At 33.6% G+C, this 19,001-nt stretch overlaps 1 protein-coding gene across 1 annotated transcript in view; it reads right to left on the reverse strand.

Moving 5' to 3' along the window:
- The window catches only part of STPG2 (sperm tail PG-rich repeat containing 2), a 295,285-nt gene that overhangs the window by 71,824 nt on the left and 204,460 nt on the right, over positions 1-19,001 (reverse strand). The window contains exon 9 of the mRNA XM_048211740.1: positions 5,103-5,262. Within this exon, the coding sequence (XP_048067697.1) occupies positions 5,103-5,262 (160 nt within the window). The remainder of the gene's footprint in view (positions 1-5,102; positions 5,263-19,001) is intronic.

Here is a 19,001-nt window from a genome sequence, read left to right on the forward strand (position 1 = left end):
CTGAGAAAATAGAATAAATAATTAGTTTTCACACTACACTGATTTTTATATCAAAGGTATTACTTATGTTTATTGAAAAAGTGAACAAAACTAGCTACATGGTATCTGTTCAATTAACTTCCAAGATAAATTATATTTGTTTCCTGAAATAAATTCCTGTGGGAATGTGATGCAGAAATCACAATGTTATTTTCATGAGAAATGATCTATATTTTCTATACAAAGTAAGTCTCAGTACTTCTAATGTTCGGCCTTCAAATATTATTTTATATGCCACATATGCTGTGGAATCATCCATTCATTTAAATATTTGATTTTAATAAAAATTATGCTTTAAACTTCAATTGTTTTTCTTCACTTAAAAATCTTAAAATAATTTTTACTTACTATAAAGAAATGTACATTCATTTAGAGGAAACAACTAAAAACTGAAAAGCAAAGCAAAATCTATAACAAATCAAAGGAGGTTACTTATATATTATTTTCTCAATGAGGCCTTCTCTGATACAATCTTCGAAACTATGCTCAACCCACTCTGAACTCCCGGTCTTCCTTCTCTCTCTTACTTTTCTTCTTTATAACCACCTGGTATTCATTCTTTTTTTCTTTCTTCTTTTCTCTCTTTCTTTATTTTTTCCTTCCTTTCTTTTATCTATCAATCTATTGATCTATTTCTTTTATTCCATTAAATGTCTAATCCATTAAATGTCTCATACCTCAGATTAAGCTCTATGAAACAACAATGTCTATATTTTGTTCAAGGCCCTGGAATAGTGGTGAATACAAATGAGATTCTCAGTGCATATTTGTTAAATGACTAATCAAATAAATCTTATCTTGTCACCAGGTTTAAATATATATACCATGTTAAAATTTTTCATAGGATTCTATCCATTTGATGTATGAGAATGAACTAATCCCCATTCTTCTTTCATTTAGTACATTTTAAATTTTTCATTACTAGTATTCTTTGGTGAATTTCCTTGATGCTTAAATTCGGGGCTTATCATTAATTGTTTCCCTAGGGTAATCTCAGAAGTAGGATTTTGGGGTTAAATGGCATATATATTTGAAACATTCTGCCAGCCTGCCCTTGAGAATCACTGGTATCAACTTATACTTCCACCACACTGTATAAGAGCCCCCAGTTTTCCACACTTCATATTTTCATTCATTTTCTTTTTAAATTTGCTGAGTATTTCCCTCCTCTAAATGTCCAAAACCAGGTCAATATGAGCAATAAAGTAATGTTTAAGCCCTCTTCCACTTAACAAAAAATTTTACTTTACCTGAGCTGGATCAATCACAAAATCATTTACATATCTATGAATTAAAACTTGGTGCAATAAGAGTAGATTGCTTTATAATGTGATGCACCTCATTTAATAATCTCTTCATTAAATTTTTCTAATGTGTTTTCATTGGTTACACAACATTTAATGGTCTAAACTATACTGATTGCAAAAGTACTATTTCCCTCTTTAATTTAGACTAATGAAAATGAGTTTAATCTTTCTTAAATATATGCAAAGACTTCATTTATGAATAAAACAAAACTACTTCCATGCTGTTAATAAAAGCTCTAAACAATTTGAAATAAATATATCACCATAATATGTTGAGTGATTGAATGAATGCCCTATAAGTCGATAAATCCCATAAGACTATTATTCATTTATCAACCAAACTCCTAACTCATATCATTTGCAACCTCATTTTTTAACACTTTAACTACAAATGTAAAATATCCAGTAATCAATTTTAATATGCCAATTACTCTATTTATAGGTATAAAGATAACAATATACATGTTAAGTTTTATAAGGCAAACTACTGAATTTTTAGTAATGTCATGACTCAAGGAATGGATATGCCTATCATGCTCTATAAATTGATTCCATTTTATAGTTTCATTTATGTGTATATGTATATACACACATAACAACATAAAATAATTTTATCTTATAAAATATTTGATGTATAGCCCAAAAAGATCCTTCCCATTAGTATTAAGGTAAAATAAAATTATCAATGTTTAAACGACAAAAAATAGGATTTAAAAAATATTTTTTCAAGTTTTTATTTAAATTCAAGTTAGTTAACATACAATGTAATATTAGTTTTAGGTGTACAATTTTATGATTCAACACTTACATACAGCACCCGAGGCTCATCATGACAGGTGCACTCCTTAATCCCCATACCTATTTAACTCATCCCCCACCCATCTTCCCTCTGGTAACCATCAATTTGTTCTCTATAGTTAAAAGTCTGTTTCTTGGTTTGAGTCTTTCTTTTTTTCCCCTATGATCATTGTTTCTTAAACTCCACATATGCGTGAAATCATATGATATTTGCCTTTCTCTGACTGGCTCATTTCACTTAACACAATACTCTCTAGCTCCATTTACATCCATTGCAAATAGCAAGATATCATTGTTTTTTATGGCTAATGTTCCACTCTGTGTGTGTGTGTGTGTGTATCACAACTTCTTTATCTATTCATCAGTCAATGGACATTTGGGCTCTTTCCATAATTTGGTAGTTGCAGATAACATTGCTATAAACATCAGGGTGCATGTATCCCTTTGAATTAGCATTTTTGTATTCTTCAGGTAAATACCTAGTAATGCAATTGCTGGATTGTAAGTTAGTTCTGTTTTTGACTTTTTGAGGACTCTCCATACCTATTTTCCAGAGTGGCTGCATCAGTCTGCATTCCCACTAATAGTGTAAAAGGGTTCCCCTTTCTCCACATCCTTACCAACACCTGTTGTTTCCTGAAAAAAACACTTCTCTCTTAATTTAATTCTGAGATATGATATGAAAGGATATCATTCATAGGATAAAAACTGACACACAGCATATAATCAACAGAACTATTATCCCTGTATCTTTTGATTATATAACAATGATTTTTTTAAATCACAAGACTTAACATATTAAGTTAGATGGTATTAAGAATTATAAACAGAAATGGACTATTCTCATTTTAGAGCAGAAAACCATATTACTATGTATATACTAAAAAGAATCAATAATTCTTTGTCATATTCATTAATAAAAAACCTAGCCTAAGTAAAAATCAATGAGAAATGAGGAATCTATTTAGAGAGTTGATAATATCACACCTGAATATCTCTTCCTTGATTGGATCAGTGTAAGAGAATTAGGACAAATGGAAATTATTTTCAATTACCAAATGAAGCATGGATATTAATTGAATTGGCCCTGGTCACCTATTGAATCTATATTCGAGACATGTTTTGAATGGTATACCTTAAATAGTAGATTAAATTTAAAAGAATGAATAATTCTAATTACTACAATATCTGCACATGTCAGAGGAAATCAAATTTTATACATCATAGTATCAGGTAGTACCTTCAGAAATCCATTTTTTCTAATGTATTTATTATAGATGCATGTGGGTTTTCTGCTATCATTTCTTTGAATTATAGACTACTTTTAAGATGCAGGATGGCAAACCATGGGTTATTAGTTTAACCAGTGTGATAAACTTCCTGCTTAGCAAGCTGGCTACTCTACAGTTGTGTAGTGACTTTGACAGTCACTATGTCTTTGACTTCCAAATAGTAACTATCTTCATAATGAAGATATTCCTCTCTCCCAAATTCTTTCAGAAGCTAGTGTTGGCTTGACAAGAAGAACAAATATGTTTCATATTATAATAAGATTTTATACTTCTAAGGAGCGTCAGAGCTTCTGAAAATGACTTTGAAATACACTCTTATTAATCTTTAGTATTCTCATGAGAGCCAAGTAGGTGGCAAATATTTTCTGAATTTTGTAAAACAGAAACTAATAAAACAATTAGTGAATTTCCTTGCCCTAGGCGAAATACTGAAACAATGAAAAGTCACAGTGCCAATCCTGACATCTAACTGAAACTCTTATACCTTCCAACTACAGTAATTTTTACGGAGAGAACAGTAAAGGCAGAGAGAAAAAATAATCTTCAGAAAATATGAAGTTCAACATAATTTACTTCAAGAGACCCTGAAATGAATATTTATTTATTATTTGATTGTGCTCGGTGACGGTGACCATGATAGTACCAGAACTTCAAAAGAACTAATTTCCCTGCATCGCTTCTGGGTGACCACATATTGAGTGTGGTCAGGGACACACCAAAGGGGTTTGAATTCTACTTGATAACAAAGCTAAAACCTGACAAAATCAGCAATGGTACAGTAACTCAAGAGAAGAAAAAGAAAATAAGAAAAGTTAAAATTTTGACTTACAACAGACCTTTAAGGTGGCAATATACTTGATTCTTGAAAGACAATGAAAAACAAAGCAAGCCTCTATGGATCACAGGCTCTCTGAGTATTCTCATTTGCTGACGGGTTTTTCATCAGAAACCCTTGAACGAGTTTCTCCATCCTGTTTCATTTTTTTCTCTTCATATTCTCATAAAGAGTCATTACAACAGTTTGGTTGTTCAGTGGCAATACATTTCAAAATCACTGTTGAAACTATGGTTCCTATTTTCTATCTAGTTTTCCTGTGTGAAATAACACTTAACTGATTTATCCTCATTACTAAGGAAAGTTATTGCGTTCATTTTTAGTCTAAGAACACTATTTCTAGCAGCTGAACTAATTCCAATTTTAAAAATCAAAATTGCTTTTAGAATTTTAACCCCCTCAAATAAATGCTTATCTTTTTACATGGATGTTTTCTTGATACTTGAGAAAAATTAAAATAATTCCATGAGAATAACATGATGTGTGTCTTGTATATGATTGATCTTACAAACCACAGTAATGTGCCTTTCTCTTCTAACACTTCTAGCATATTAAGAATTTAGGTTTTTCCCTAAGAGGAAATGACTTTACTAGCTTTAAGTTAAAACTCGTAAGATGGTCTTTGGTAAAATTAAGAGACATAAAACTCCAAACAGATCTTACAGTTGAAAAAAAAATTGAAAATCTTTCACTGATAAGCAGATATCTTTTTTGTCTTGTATGTTTAAAAGAGGCATGGTAAATATAAAGGAATGTTTATAATTGTCTATCTTAATAATGGAAACCTTAGATTTTTTTCCCCATAGCTTTAAAACAACAGTCTGTACTTACCTGGTCCATCAGTCATTTTTTCTAGGCATCGAGGAGTTGTGCTAAGAAAGGAGGCATGTTTCAGTTTAGCCACAAAACTACGAGGCGGCATGTATTTATGTTGAACTTGGGACATCTCATATGATTTTTGAACATCATAGCTGCCAGGTGCTGGAATATCCTAAAAGAATTTCAATGGATGAGCATTAACATGTCTTACATGGAAAATACCTAAAAATATGTAGCACAGATGTACACACTAAGCAATGGTGTAAGAAGAAAAATATGAAAATTCTCCTAATCATTTAAAAAAAAGAAATTTAAAAGAATATCCCTAAATTTATACCCTCCTAATGAAACTGTAAATTTGTCAAAATTTAAGATAAAATAAATAGAATTATGAAATTTAGATTCATATTCTTAAAAAAATAGCTTTCATAATATAGATCAAACTCTCAGTTTCAAATTTCATAATGAAAATCAAATTTCATACAGGAATGAGAGTAATTATTTGCTTTCATAAGCAGCAACACTATCTCCGCTATACTGTTCTATGTGAGCACACTTTACTTATTCTACAACTGAGACTGCTTATTTCATTTTTAATAGATTCCAATTAAGTTGAAAGGCTTTCCCTTTCATCATTTATGGCTGTTTATATGCTCTACAGTTATATTAACATTTTTCATCAACATAAACCACATGGAAATTAATAACTATAATAATAATTCTAAACTCAATTAAATATAAAATATATATTTGTTGTACAATTAATGCTTGTAAACTATTAGCTAATTATTTCAATGAAAAAAATTTTAACTCATTTTCCTCAAATTATTTTAAAATGTAACATATTCTATGTCTCATATCTGTTCATCTCTATTATATATAAAAGCCAAACTTTTCAAGTTTTAATGATTTTCTAGTAGGCAAGGACACTCTTGTGGCTAACAGTGTAGACTCTAGCTCTAGACTTCTTGGGTTTCAAGTATCTGCTCCTTACTTTTTTAGGGACCCTAGGCAAGCCACTTAAACTCCATGACTCTTAGTTTTCTCACTTGTAAGTGGAGAAAATAATAGTATTTATATCATATATCATAGGGTTGTTATAAGAATTAAATGAGTTAAACAAGTAAAATATTTAGATTGATACCTAAGTCCATAAAAGCATTAGATAATCTTACTATTCCACAAAAGTTAATTTCAATGCAAAAAACAATACTGAACTTCAGGGTTTGGGTTAATAGGGAAGTATTTCAATGTTTCAAGTAAGTTAAACAAATTTGGATACTGAAAAATCATACTTTTAAAGTCCACCTAGGAGCCATACGTTCTCTTGCTTCTCACGCCCTTATTATCTCCTTCAAGCATATGCCAACAACATTATCTTCCACTGGCAAAGAATCATTAAATATGGTAAGGGTACGAGGGGAGGAGATTCCTACGTGAGACCCCACATATCTGGTTTAAGTGCGGTGTCAAACACCAAATGCCACATTCTGTAAGTCAGCTAAAATTGTCAGCAGTTGTTTTCGTCTTGCCTGCGTCAACAGAATATTTAGTAAAGGTACGCTGAATATAAGCAATAACAGTAGTAGCTTCAAAGATAACTTCTGGATCTTTTGGGCTGCTTCTGTGATATGTGAAAGGAAAATGGAAGACAGTACCAAAGCACAAAGAAATCTTGAGTGCACACAATATATTCAGAGTGTTTAGGAAAACTCTGCAAAGATCTTGATTGTACTTACTATACATTTTAGTGTTTTTATGTGAAGCTATTATAGTTATTGCCTCCTTAACACCCTGCCTGGTGTCACCACCTACTCTTTTTTCCAATGCCTAGCCTATATATGATTGATGGCTTTGGCTGCTGCCACACAGCCAAATGCCTTTTTTTTTTTAATGCCTTGAAGCAAAGATAAGAAACTTCATCAGTGATCAGTTTTCTTAAAATAGTGTGTTCCCACCGAGGAAAATTCATCAAACTACTTATCCTAAATTTCTATAGATTTGCCATGTCCTCTACCAAGTGAAGATACACTACCCTCGTTCATGGTCATCTCTTCCTATAGCAGGTCCATGCACCTCTGAAAACAGATTCCCTGCTTCTGTCCTTTATCAATGTTTCTAAGCTCTTCTTACTCATCTTCAATTCTCATTTTGTCTGAGCAAGAGATTGATATTTCAAGTCAATTTCTAGGCAAATGGTTACTAAGACAAATCTGAAACACTGTTTAAGAGCATTAGTTTAAACAATACTTATAGATGGTACTCTAAACACGATTTCAGGAAAAAATAGTATGTATAGGTAAGACCATCAAATCTCTGTGGGTGATTCTTTATATATCACAGAAAATAGGAAAGGCACATGATGAGTGGATATGATAGACATTTCTCATGCCTTTTTTTTTTTAACCTGGTTATTTGTATTCTATTCCTGTGTTTGGAAAATTCCACATACTTTCCAGCAGTATCTGAGATCTGGCACAAAAACTAAAAATGCCTGATTCACATCCTCCTGGTCAAATTTTTTAGCTAGAACATGAATCTAGGTCATAGGCTTAAATGACAGCCTTTGAACTGGCAGCCAGGTATTCAAAGAAATACAGAGCATTAAAAATTCCATTCTAGTGAGGGGTTGGCAGTGCTAGAAGCTCTGTCCAGCTCCCAGAGGCAACAAGAGCAAGTAGAAACTGAGAAAATGTGGTAAAATGTCTGATGAAATAAAAGCTATGCCTCAATGCAAAATAAAGGTAAATCCAAGGTGTCCTGATTTCATCTGGAAAACCCAGGCCCTATCAAAAAATGACATAATCATAGAATTAAAATGATATATGTAAAATTCTTAGAATGGTATCTGATACATAACAAGCACTAGTGTTTCCTTCTACTGCCATCATCATTGTCATTAGCATTATTATTTCTATTAGGTGTGAAACTACTTGTAACCATCAGTGATATCTTCCTTGCCTAGAGAGATGTCAACTGGCTATTTAAAAGGAAAGCTTCCAGTATTTTAAGCCCCAAAGAACAACAACAATGAAAAGTAGTTAAGATGTTGAGAATCACATGGACAGTATCCCAGGCAGTTTAAAAAGAAAAAATCACTAGTTTTAACCAGCCTCAAAGGAAAGCAGGTCACCCCATTTATGTTTTGGAAAAACCATTTCATACACTTTGTGATTTTATTCAGTTCTGTCAAGCAAGTTGAAGCCTCTGCAAAACTTCCCATGCCCAAATACAAGACTCGTCTTCAAGATATTTGAACTTGAGTGGGGTAGGAAGCTAAAGAGTAAAGCTGAAAACTTCAGAGGGTAGAAATTGCAGGAAGAAATAAAACAGACCTTCAGGTTCTCAACACCAAACTCAAAAGGGCGACAAGTGCAGAGCCACAAAGGCAGAGTAGAATCTTTATCTCACGGTATTTATCAGGTAAACTGTCACTAGAAGGATGAGTCCACAGCAATATATAACAGATCTAACAGCATTTTATATAAGTAAAATGTTAGACAGCATAATATAATAAAGACCACTAACTATGCTTTGGCTAAAATAAGGTTTCATTATATTTTTGCATAAATTGTCCTGGCTGTTATTTCATGCCTAAGTATATTCCAGTCTAAAATTTTATTTTAAAATCTCAAATACATAATTATTTAAAAATCACTGGAATTTCTTCTATAATGAAGCTTATCAGTTAAGAAGACTTAAATTAGGAAGATTTCAATGAATCTTTCAATCAAAGCTTTGAATCAAAATCTTTAATCAAATATATATAGTAAAAAAAATTATGGGCCATAAGTGTAGTGAAGTTTGCCTGAATATGCAGAAAACTTTGATTAAAGCCATTTATACAATGGAATATTACTCAGCCATCAAAAAGAACAAAATCTTGCCATTTGCAATAATGTAAATTGTTAGAGGGTATTATGCTAAGTGAAATAAATCAGTCAAAGAAAGACAAATATCATATGATTTCATTCATATGTGGAATTTAAGACACAAAGCAGATAAACATGGGGGGGAGGAAAAATAAAATAAGATGAAAATTGACAGGGAGGCAAACCACGAGACACTGAACTCTAGGAAACAACCTGAGGGGTGCTGGAGGGGATGGAGTAACTTGGTGATGGGCATTGAGGAAGGCGCTTGAAAGGAGCACTGAGTGTTATATGCAACTGACGAATCACTAAATTCTACCTCTGAAACTAAAAAAAAATTAAAAATTAAGCTTCTGCAAAAAACAAAACAAAACAAGCAATTTACCAATATGCTTATCCAAGTTGCTTAATTTTAGGTTTATGGAGAAGAAAGGCATTTCAGATGATTATCAAATTATCTTTGTTTTGCCTATCACAAATTATAATTATGACCATATGGTTACCCTTGCCATTTTTTCAGCTTTCCTAACATTCATCATCCTGAACACACACCTCTTTAAATATTTGACTTAGGAAAGAATAAGTGTTATTTTAGAACAAAAAGTATTTTAATACAGATACAAATATACTGTTAATTGTAAGTGATAGGCAAGAATAGAAAATATTGATTTTATTGTCCATAATCTCCTGATATACTAGAAAAGAACTTTTACCCTAATGCTATTTTATGAAAGGACCTAAAATTGTCAGCTATACCATGAGACTCAAGGCTCAGTAAAGAATAATAAAAAGTGCTGGCAGACGAAAACATGTAGACAATAAAACCACTGATTTCACCTAATTTCTCTAATGTAACATTATACAATTCACACTTGAATCACAGATTTCCAGTTATTTGCTGACATTTCCACTTCATTATCCTCAGATAGCCTTCAAATAAAACTCCTTATCTTCCCTTCCCCAACTACCCTTACCATCTATCCTTTCTCACCTACCTACAATCATTCCTTATTTAACCAAACCTGAAAATACCAAGCTGCATTCACTTTTCTTCACCTTCCTCTCCCAATCATTAGTTATAGATTGTAACTTCTCTCACTTTATCCCTTTCTTTTCTTTACTACCGAAACAATCCTGCTATGGGCCCTAAAATACACCTGACAACTGTACTGTCTCTTCAAACTTAGGTCTTCCATCTCAAACCATCGGCATCACAGTAGCAAAAAAGGTATTGGACTAACACGACCAAATTCTGCTGGAAAAGTGCATTGGTTCCTGAGTGCTATGGGAAAATTTTTCAGAAAATTCTCTTTGGCACCGAAAGCCTTTTTAAGTTTGGAGGTAACTTTACAATTGTAAAACCCAGTTCAAGCAGAGCCTCTTCCATTCTTGATTGCCCTGGCTACAAACGATATCCTTCACTTTTCAATTTTTCTGTTATTTATTGTATAAATATACTTATTTGGATAAACACGTAAACATAAGTATACTGTATACTTATTTGTATAGACACATAAATATATAAATAGCTCATTAAACAAATATGTCACATTTATTTGAATATTTATTTCTTTGTTCATCGATATAAGAGCAGGGAGAGGATTTACAGCTATCTGATGATTCCTCAGGTAAGATTTTATTTGCCTTATGTATTTACAGATGAATTTTTTTTTTATTCTCTCAGTTAAAAAAAGCGGACATTAAGAATCCAGGAGCACAGGGGCTCCACAATAGCATTGGACATTTAGGCCCTTTCATGCTTTATTCCTGTATGGTTCTTAGATTGTAGACTTCATCCTTATGTCCTCAAAATACTGCATAGCTCTAGCTATAACATGCTTATTTCAGAAATGGAGAGAAAGGACAAAAGGCAAAAAAATATGTTTAACAATCGAACAGGTTTCTCTGAAGAACTTTCCAAATCCAATAACTTCTGCTTCCTTTTCATTAGTTAAAACTATTCAAATAACTACCCTATAACTGTAAGAGAACCTGAAAAAAAGTAGCTGTTTTAGCTAGGCACATTGTTCTTCAAATAAAATCGGGTTCTGTTAGTAAGGGGAAAAAAAGAGAATAGATATGGGGTTGACAACTAGTAATCTCAGTCATAACATTTCTCTGCCTTTGAGGGCATTAAAATTGTAAAATAATTAACTCACTTCTAGTATATTATCCAGGATATTAGACTATCTCTCTCAAAATTTATTTTGACCCAAGACTTATAGGCTTTGTTCTCTAACTCTTGCTCATCCTCTGGGTCTCAACTTTCCCTCAATTCATTAGCTCTGTCAGGTTTCCAGTAATAACACTTTCAGAACACACCACTCTTAGCTTTGCAGTGGTTGTTACACTTGCAATTAAATAAGTCTTCAATTATTTGTTTAATATCATCATTCCCATAGGATGTACAGTTCTTGAAGGTTGAGAAAGTATTGTTTCATTGATCAAAGTATCTTCAGTGATGGCAAGTGCATTACACACAATAAGTGATCAATGAATATTTTTTTTAATTTTTATTTATTTATTTCAGGGAGAGAGCACGAGCAGAGGGGAGGAGCAGAGGGAAAGGAGAAGCAGATTCTCCACTAAGCAGGAAGCCCAACGTGGGGCTTGATCCCAAGACCCCAGAATCATGACCTGAGTTGAAGGCAGACGCTTAACCAACTGAGCCACCCAGGAGCCCCATCAATGAATAAATATATGAGCTAATGAAAGAGTGAATAAATCTATCAGTATCTGTCTACCTTGAAGCCTCCCCTCCCATGTTTGGTCTTATCACTGAGCTGCCCCATAACAGTAGGGTTGACACAATGCCTTGAAAGTATTTTCAACCCCTATAGTGCTTAAATTTGTCTCACATAAAAGCAGTTCTATATTAAATGTGTGCTGGGTAAAGACTGTTCAAGTACTGCTTTCCCTAAAGATGTTCCTGTTTCTAATAAAAATAGATGCAACTTATAATATCAGCAATGATGTACAAGTATGGATATGCCCATTCACACTGATCAAGGACTAGCTTTCATAAATCCATTAGGTAGTTAAATTTGATTAATATTTTATGTGAGATGCATCTCCTTCTCTTTTCTATCAAAAAAGTAGACTTTCACTTTGATGCTTGAGCTTTTCATGACCACCTTTGACATTGGTTTTATAGAAAAAAATGTGTATCTCAGCAGATTAGAGTAAAACACATGAACAGAAATGGCCTGTGTAACCTATCTTTTCCTGTAAATGCTAATTCCACTGAGATAGGAAAAAAACATAGATTATTGCCAGTTCTAATAGCTCTAACTGACATGATATCATTTCTTCAGTGTTTTATCAACTCAATACAAATCCAGAAGTTAATTCTTCTGTAAGTTGAATGTGAAAAGAAAGAAAGTAAATGTAAGTGATTTTTAAAAAAAAAAACCACAATTGTTCCCAGACCCAGCTGGACAGATTTAGATAAGGCACTAAAAATTATCTTGATAAACTCAGAAAACTTAAAAGAGGCAAATTTTGAATGTGATTTGGGAGGGATGTGTGAATGTGAATAGTAGAGTTGCAAAAATTTTCATTAACCCTGGAGAAATGTCTACAAGTAAAATTCTAATCAATTTGTTATGTTCAAACTTTTTGAAATCAAATGACCCCTAGTATCATCTATTACATTCAGTATGACAAGAATTACCCCTTACACAAAAAGAAGGATCATTTTCAGGTAGTACTCCTGAAATAACACAAAACATGGAGTCAGAATTGCTGGGTTATATTTACAGACTTGTTTTTAGCTTCAAGCAGGCCTTGAAGAACCTTACTCACTCATCCAACTCCCTCTCACCATGATATATGCTGAAGGTCATGCTCAGAAATATTTAGTGGGTGTCTATGCAGGAGATGTGTTTCTCCCTTCTCTTCTTCCTATGAAATTGACAGTGAGATGAGTCATAGAACTATTCATATTTGGAAGTTGCCTCTCTCACAGTAAGTTAAGAGAAGGCAGAATGATCCAGACTTTCTGTAAGCTATAAATATCTTAGCATCCCATTACCTACATCAAAAAAATAATTACGATTATATGTAGACAGAGAAGAGTAGAGGTGATGAGAGAGAAGAATAAACAATGAAAAAGAGAGGAGAGAGAAAGCAAGGTGATTACAACAAAGGAAGTATGCAATGACAGGAACTGAACATTGTCTACACAGAGAGATAAAGAGCTCTGGTAATGTTACCCATACACAAAACAACTGTTTTCCATGTTATGGCACATAGTTTATAGATCTTAATAGCAAAAGGCAAATTGTGCATTTGAAATGAAGGAAACCAAGTTATTCTCCCCTGATGTTCCTATAAATATCTGCTGTGATGAATTAAATATATTTTAAATATCTCATCTCATTCCATATTTATGTTCTTATATGGCACTAAAGAATTGTTCAAGTTAGTTTATACTTGGTGTCAAACTTAATAGCACATTTTTTAGTGACACTAAATGTTTCTTGATTGAATAGATAAAGAAACAAAGCAAGCAGAATTAAATATTAAATGGAAAAGCTTCGAGGATCCTACCACTTTCCAAGAGTCATACATATAAAGGTTATAGCCATCTAAAAACATCCAAAATATCTTAACTTCATGGGGAATCAAAAAAATAATCCTCTAAAAATAATGCTAATATCCTTACTTCTTCCTTTCCTTTCTTTTGAAAACTTTGGTATATTGTTTCCCCTGTACTGTAAACAAAATGGTACTTAAGTGACACTGTTTTTAAATGTTACACTATTTTAGTTTTAGTCTAACAAAAATTTACTGAGTCTTTACTAAGCACTGGAATTAGTGTCCAACCTTAGTGAAGATTATGGACTCTGAAGCTATATTGTCTGGGTTCAAGCCCTGGCCCAGCATTTTGCTAATCATATGACTACGGGTAAATCTTATGTCTCAATTTTCCTCGTATGTAAAATGGGAATAATAATAGTTCCTACCTCCTAGGCTTGTTGTTAGGATTAAATGAGTTAATATATGTGCAACACAGAGTGCTAGGTACATAGGTGAGTGCTATGTAAATTTTAGTTATTATTATACCTCATTATAAATATTGAGTTCCTAATATATCAGATATTTGGAGGATACTTGATTTTACCTCAAATAACTAAATAAAGTACTATTTGAAAGTAATATATTTTTCAATGTCAGAAATAATTTAATCTTAGAACATACAACTTAAAAAAATATCAGTATATCTGTTTCAAATGACAAAAAGCACAAAGACTGACATAAAATTGTAACTTGATCATGGGCTAAATATAATTTAACAAATATCTTTATTAGACATGAAAAAAACATAATTCAGAATAGAGTCCTCTACCAGTGACTGACATTATTAAAGAAATGTCATGCTTAAAAAAAGAAATTCTTTTCCCCATGCATTTCAGGGAGATGAATCAATTCTTTTTAAAAAGTATTATTTATTGAACAATTTTAAATGTCTTTTTTTAGAGTTTTTGGAAATCTACATTTCAATATATTAAAGAAAATATAAATGTTCTCGTCCCAGGTTCTGGTTTTATAGAAAACAGATACTTTCAATACCTTAAAGATATAACTACCTTGAGAAAAGTGAATTTCTGATTTATAAAGATAGTCCATATTAATGTCTGTATGATAAAAGAGAAAGTCAGTTAAACATGCACAAAAGCATGTGAAAAAAAAAGACGTGTGTAATAGAAAGAAAAAAGAAAGTTCATGGTTTCAGTTTAGAAAAGCACCTAATTCATATCTCTCATGAAGACACTCCAAATTTGCCAGAGAACTCACAGGAAAAATTAAAAAGGAACACACACACACATACACAGAGCAAAATGAAATGAACAACAACAACAAAAAAGCTAACAAACCCGAAGGGTCAGTATAGATCATCTTTGATGTAATCAGGTATTGTTCTGTTTTCTTTTCCCATCACTACACTACATTCTTATTGTAAAAAACTGAAATACAAAGTAAAAAAGAAAGTCTATTATTCTGCTCTATTACTTAAACAGCCTTCACCAGCGAACATTTAACTCATTCCCACTTTCGCATTGTTACAAACAATGACATAATAAAGGAAAACATGTATGTTTATGCACTTCTGGACAAATGCCAAGATAAGCCCTTAAAAACGGAATTGTTAAGGCAAAGATATGCGCACATTAACTTTTGGGTGAAATTATCAAGTAACTTCAGAAAGGTTTTAGCAATGTAAAATTCCCCAATAGTACACTGGCCCTCGAAAAACATGAGTTGAACTACATGAGTCCACTTACACACAGAATTTTTTTCAGTAAGTATATTGGAAAATTTTTTGGTGATTTGCAACAATTTGAAAAAACTCACAGATGAACGGCATAGCCTAGAAATATGGAAACATTTAAGAAAAAGGTATGTCATGAGTGCCTAAAATATATGTAGATTTTATCATTTACTACAGTAAAATATACACAAATCTATTTTATCATTGACTACAATAAAATATACACAAATGTATTATGAAAAGTTAAAATGTATCAAAACATACAGATCGTACATGGCACCATTTGCAGATGAGAGAAATGAAAGCCAACATAAAGATGCAGTATTAAATCAAAGCTGCATTAAAATAACTGTAGCACACACTGTACTACTGTGGTAACTTCATAGCCACCTTCTGTTGCTATTGCAGAGAGCTCAAGTGTTGTGAATATCTGCCTAAAACATTGTGTGACACTAATTCCTCCACATGAACAGTTTCTCTCTCCAGTAAATTGCATATCGCAGCAAAACGTGATCTCTTGTGGTTCTCACATATTTTTCACAATGTTTAATGCAATACTGTAAACCCTGACTAACCCCATGTGACCCACACAAAGTGCCTCTAGCGATGCTGGAAGTGCTGCTAAGAAGCAGAGAAAAGTCATGGCGTTACAAGAAAAAGTTGAATTGCTTGACACGTACCACAGACTGAGGTCTGCAGCCCACCATTTCAAAATAAATGCATCCAGAGTTAAGGGCCAAGGCAAACAAAGAAAAGCCTGTTTGTGAAGCCACCACTGCAGCTACACCAGCAGATGCAAAAAACCTTGCACTTTTTGTGAAATGGTTTTGTATTTGTCTTGAAAAGGCAGCTTTTGCTATGGGTGCAGGATTTCTATAAGAAAGGGATACTTACAGACTAATACGATTCAAGGAAAAGTAAAGTCATTAGATGGCAACTTAAGCCAAAAGGAAGGTAAAGGAACTAAAGCTGGAGAACTTAATGCCAGCAAGGATGGTTTGATGATTTTAGAAAGACGTTTGGCTTAGAAAATGTCAAGATAACAGGAGAAGCGGCTTCTGCCAACCAAGAGGCAGAGGATGAGTTCCCAGACACCATTAAGAAAATTATTGAAGGGAAAGGATATCTGCCTGAACAGGTTTTTAATGCAAATGGAAGTGCCCTATTCTGAAAATAAAATGCTAAAGGACATTATTAGTAAGTCAAGCAAGCACCAGGATTTAAGGCAGGAAGAGATAGGCTAACTCTACTATTTTGTGCCAACGCAGTCAGGTTTATGATCAGGACTGCCCTTATCTATAAAGCTGCTAACCCCCAAGCCTTGAAGGGAGAAAATAAACACCAGCGGCCAGTGCTGTGGTTGTACAAGAAAGCTTAGACAAGAACCCTTTTTCTGGATTGGCTTTATTGGTGCTTTGTCTCTAAAATCAGGAACAACCTTGCTGGTGAGGCACTGCCTTTTACCCCCCTAAGTTACTTAGGAATTCTTTAACTAGAAAAAGAAAGTCAATAGGATTGATTATCTATAAGGTTCTAAAAGTATCCATGAGTTAAATCACTCATATCCCCCTATTAAAAAGCAAAACAAAACCTTAAATCACATTGCTATTAAACTTTCTTACAGTAAGGAGTAAGACCAAGCTGTATCAGAGTACAAAAAGCTGAAATTCTGCACGTGAAAATAATTTATTAGACATCTGGCTTATTCAAACATCAGGCCTACTGAAGGTAGAATTAACAGAGCTCATGCAGTAGGGGGGAAAAATCCATCCAGCACCTGCTTCACTGCAAATTTCCTGGGGAAAAAACTCACGCATTCTGCACTAGAGCCTCATCCTAAAGCATCTACAGGTGCTTGATATTGATGAACATGAATAGGAGATGAGAAACTTTCTGTACACTCAACTTGGCGAGTAGCATTAGTGATGCAACTTGCAGAAATATTCTTAGGCACAAGCAATAGCACTGCCTGCAGTGGGAGTCTTTGATAATCAAAGAAAAGAGTATCACCGAATAGAAATCTTACAAATAAGAGGGAAAGAAAAATACATGCACTTTTCCAATGGACTGCTTTACCTATCAGGAAAAATGTCACAGTGAGATCTATAAAATTAAAGCATTAATTGTTACACTTGTAACTGACTCTGAAGTTATTTTGTGGTATTAAAAATCAGAGAAAAAGAAAACAATTTAACATAAGTGGAATTTAGGGAAGAAAATGCGGGCTTAATATGGAATAATAGCTGCATTTCTTTGGCTAACTCATTAGAAAAATGACAAACATTTTCAGTCAAATTTTATTTTTTTAAAAAAAGGCAGCAGATCACCATTACAATTCAAGAACCTAATCTAAATATGCACTTGATAATAAAGCACATATGACTACAGAGGGGAAAAAAGTTTTCCAAAAAACCATCAAATGTATCATCTCTAAATAATAAATCATTTCTATAGGTCTTTTGTTGAGTGGAATCATAATGAACTGAAGATTTATTGCTTTGGGAAAAAAAAGTCTGTAGTGCAGTAGTATGAATCTTGGGCATTAAGCATAATCATCTGAATTAAGAAGTTCAAAATCTAATAAGAAATGTGGGGGGGGGCGCCTGGGTGGCGCAGTCATTAAGCGTCTGCCTTTGGCTCAGGGCGTGATCCCAGCGTTCTGGGATCGAGCCCCACATCAGGCTCCTCCACTGGGAGCCTGCTTCTTCCTCTCCCACTCCCCCTGCTTGTGTTCCCTCTCTCGCTGGCTGTCTCTGTCAAATAAATAAAACAAAATCTTTAAAAAAAAAAAAGAAAGAAAGAAAAAAGAAATGTGTGTGTGTGTGTGTGTGTGTGTGTGTGCGTGAGCGCATGCACGAGTCTATAAACCAGTGATCCAAGAGCAACTGAGATATCTAACCTGTTCAGTGAGACATTTTAAATCTTCATTCTTTGAAGACAATTAAAAATTACAATTCTGATGGCCCACAAACCAAATAAAAAAACTGTAGAAAGCAGGGATGCCTGGGTGGCTCAGTCAGTTAAACATCTGCCTTCAGCTTGGGTCATGATCCCAAAGTCCTGGGATCCAGCCCCACATCGGGCTCCTTGCTCACCAGGTAGCCTGCTTCTCCCTCTGCCTGCCGATCCCCCTGCTTGCTCTCTCTCTCTCTCTGACTAATAAATAAATAAAATATTTTTTTAAAAATGTAGAAAGCAATTAAAACTACATTCAAAGAGCTATTTTTTTGAGCTTGATTTCAGCACCCCAAGGGGAAATAAACATATCCATCTTTTGATATTGATATTGGACAATGTCCCTATCTACCCCATGAGGTCTACTTGCTTCTAAACATATCTCTAATTCAGCCTCTAGATCAGGTCATCATAAACACCTTTAAGGCTCCTTATACATAGTACTCTATGGAAAGGACTGTCAATCCTATGGAAGAGAAACCCAATAAGAGAATATCATGAAAGTCTGGAAGGATTACACCACTGACAATGCCATCATTATTATAGAAAAAGCCATGAAAGCCATCAAGCCTGAAACAATAAACTCCTGCCAGAGAAAACTGTGTTAACAGGGGCATCTAGATGGCTCAGTCTGTTAAGTGTCTGCCTTCAGCTCAGGTCATGATCTCAGGGTCCTGGGATTGGCCCTGTGTGGGACTCCCTGCTCATCAGAGAGTCTGCTTCTTCCTCTCCCTGTGCCCTTACCCTCTGCTCATGCTTGATCTCTTGCTCTCAAATAAATAAGTAATCTATAAAAAATAAATAAATTAT

Source organism: Ursus arctos, unplaced genomic scaffold (assembly GCF_023065955.2).
Source record: "Ursus arctos isolate Adak ecotype North America unplaced genomic scaffold, UrsArc2.0 scaffold_9, whole genome shotgun sequence".
Classification (NCBI taxonomy): Eukaryota; Metazoa; Chordata; class Mammalia; order Carnivora; family Ursidae; genus Ursus; species Ursus arctos.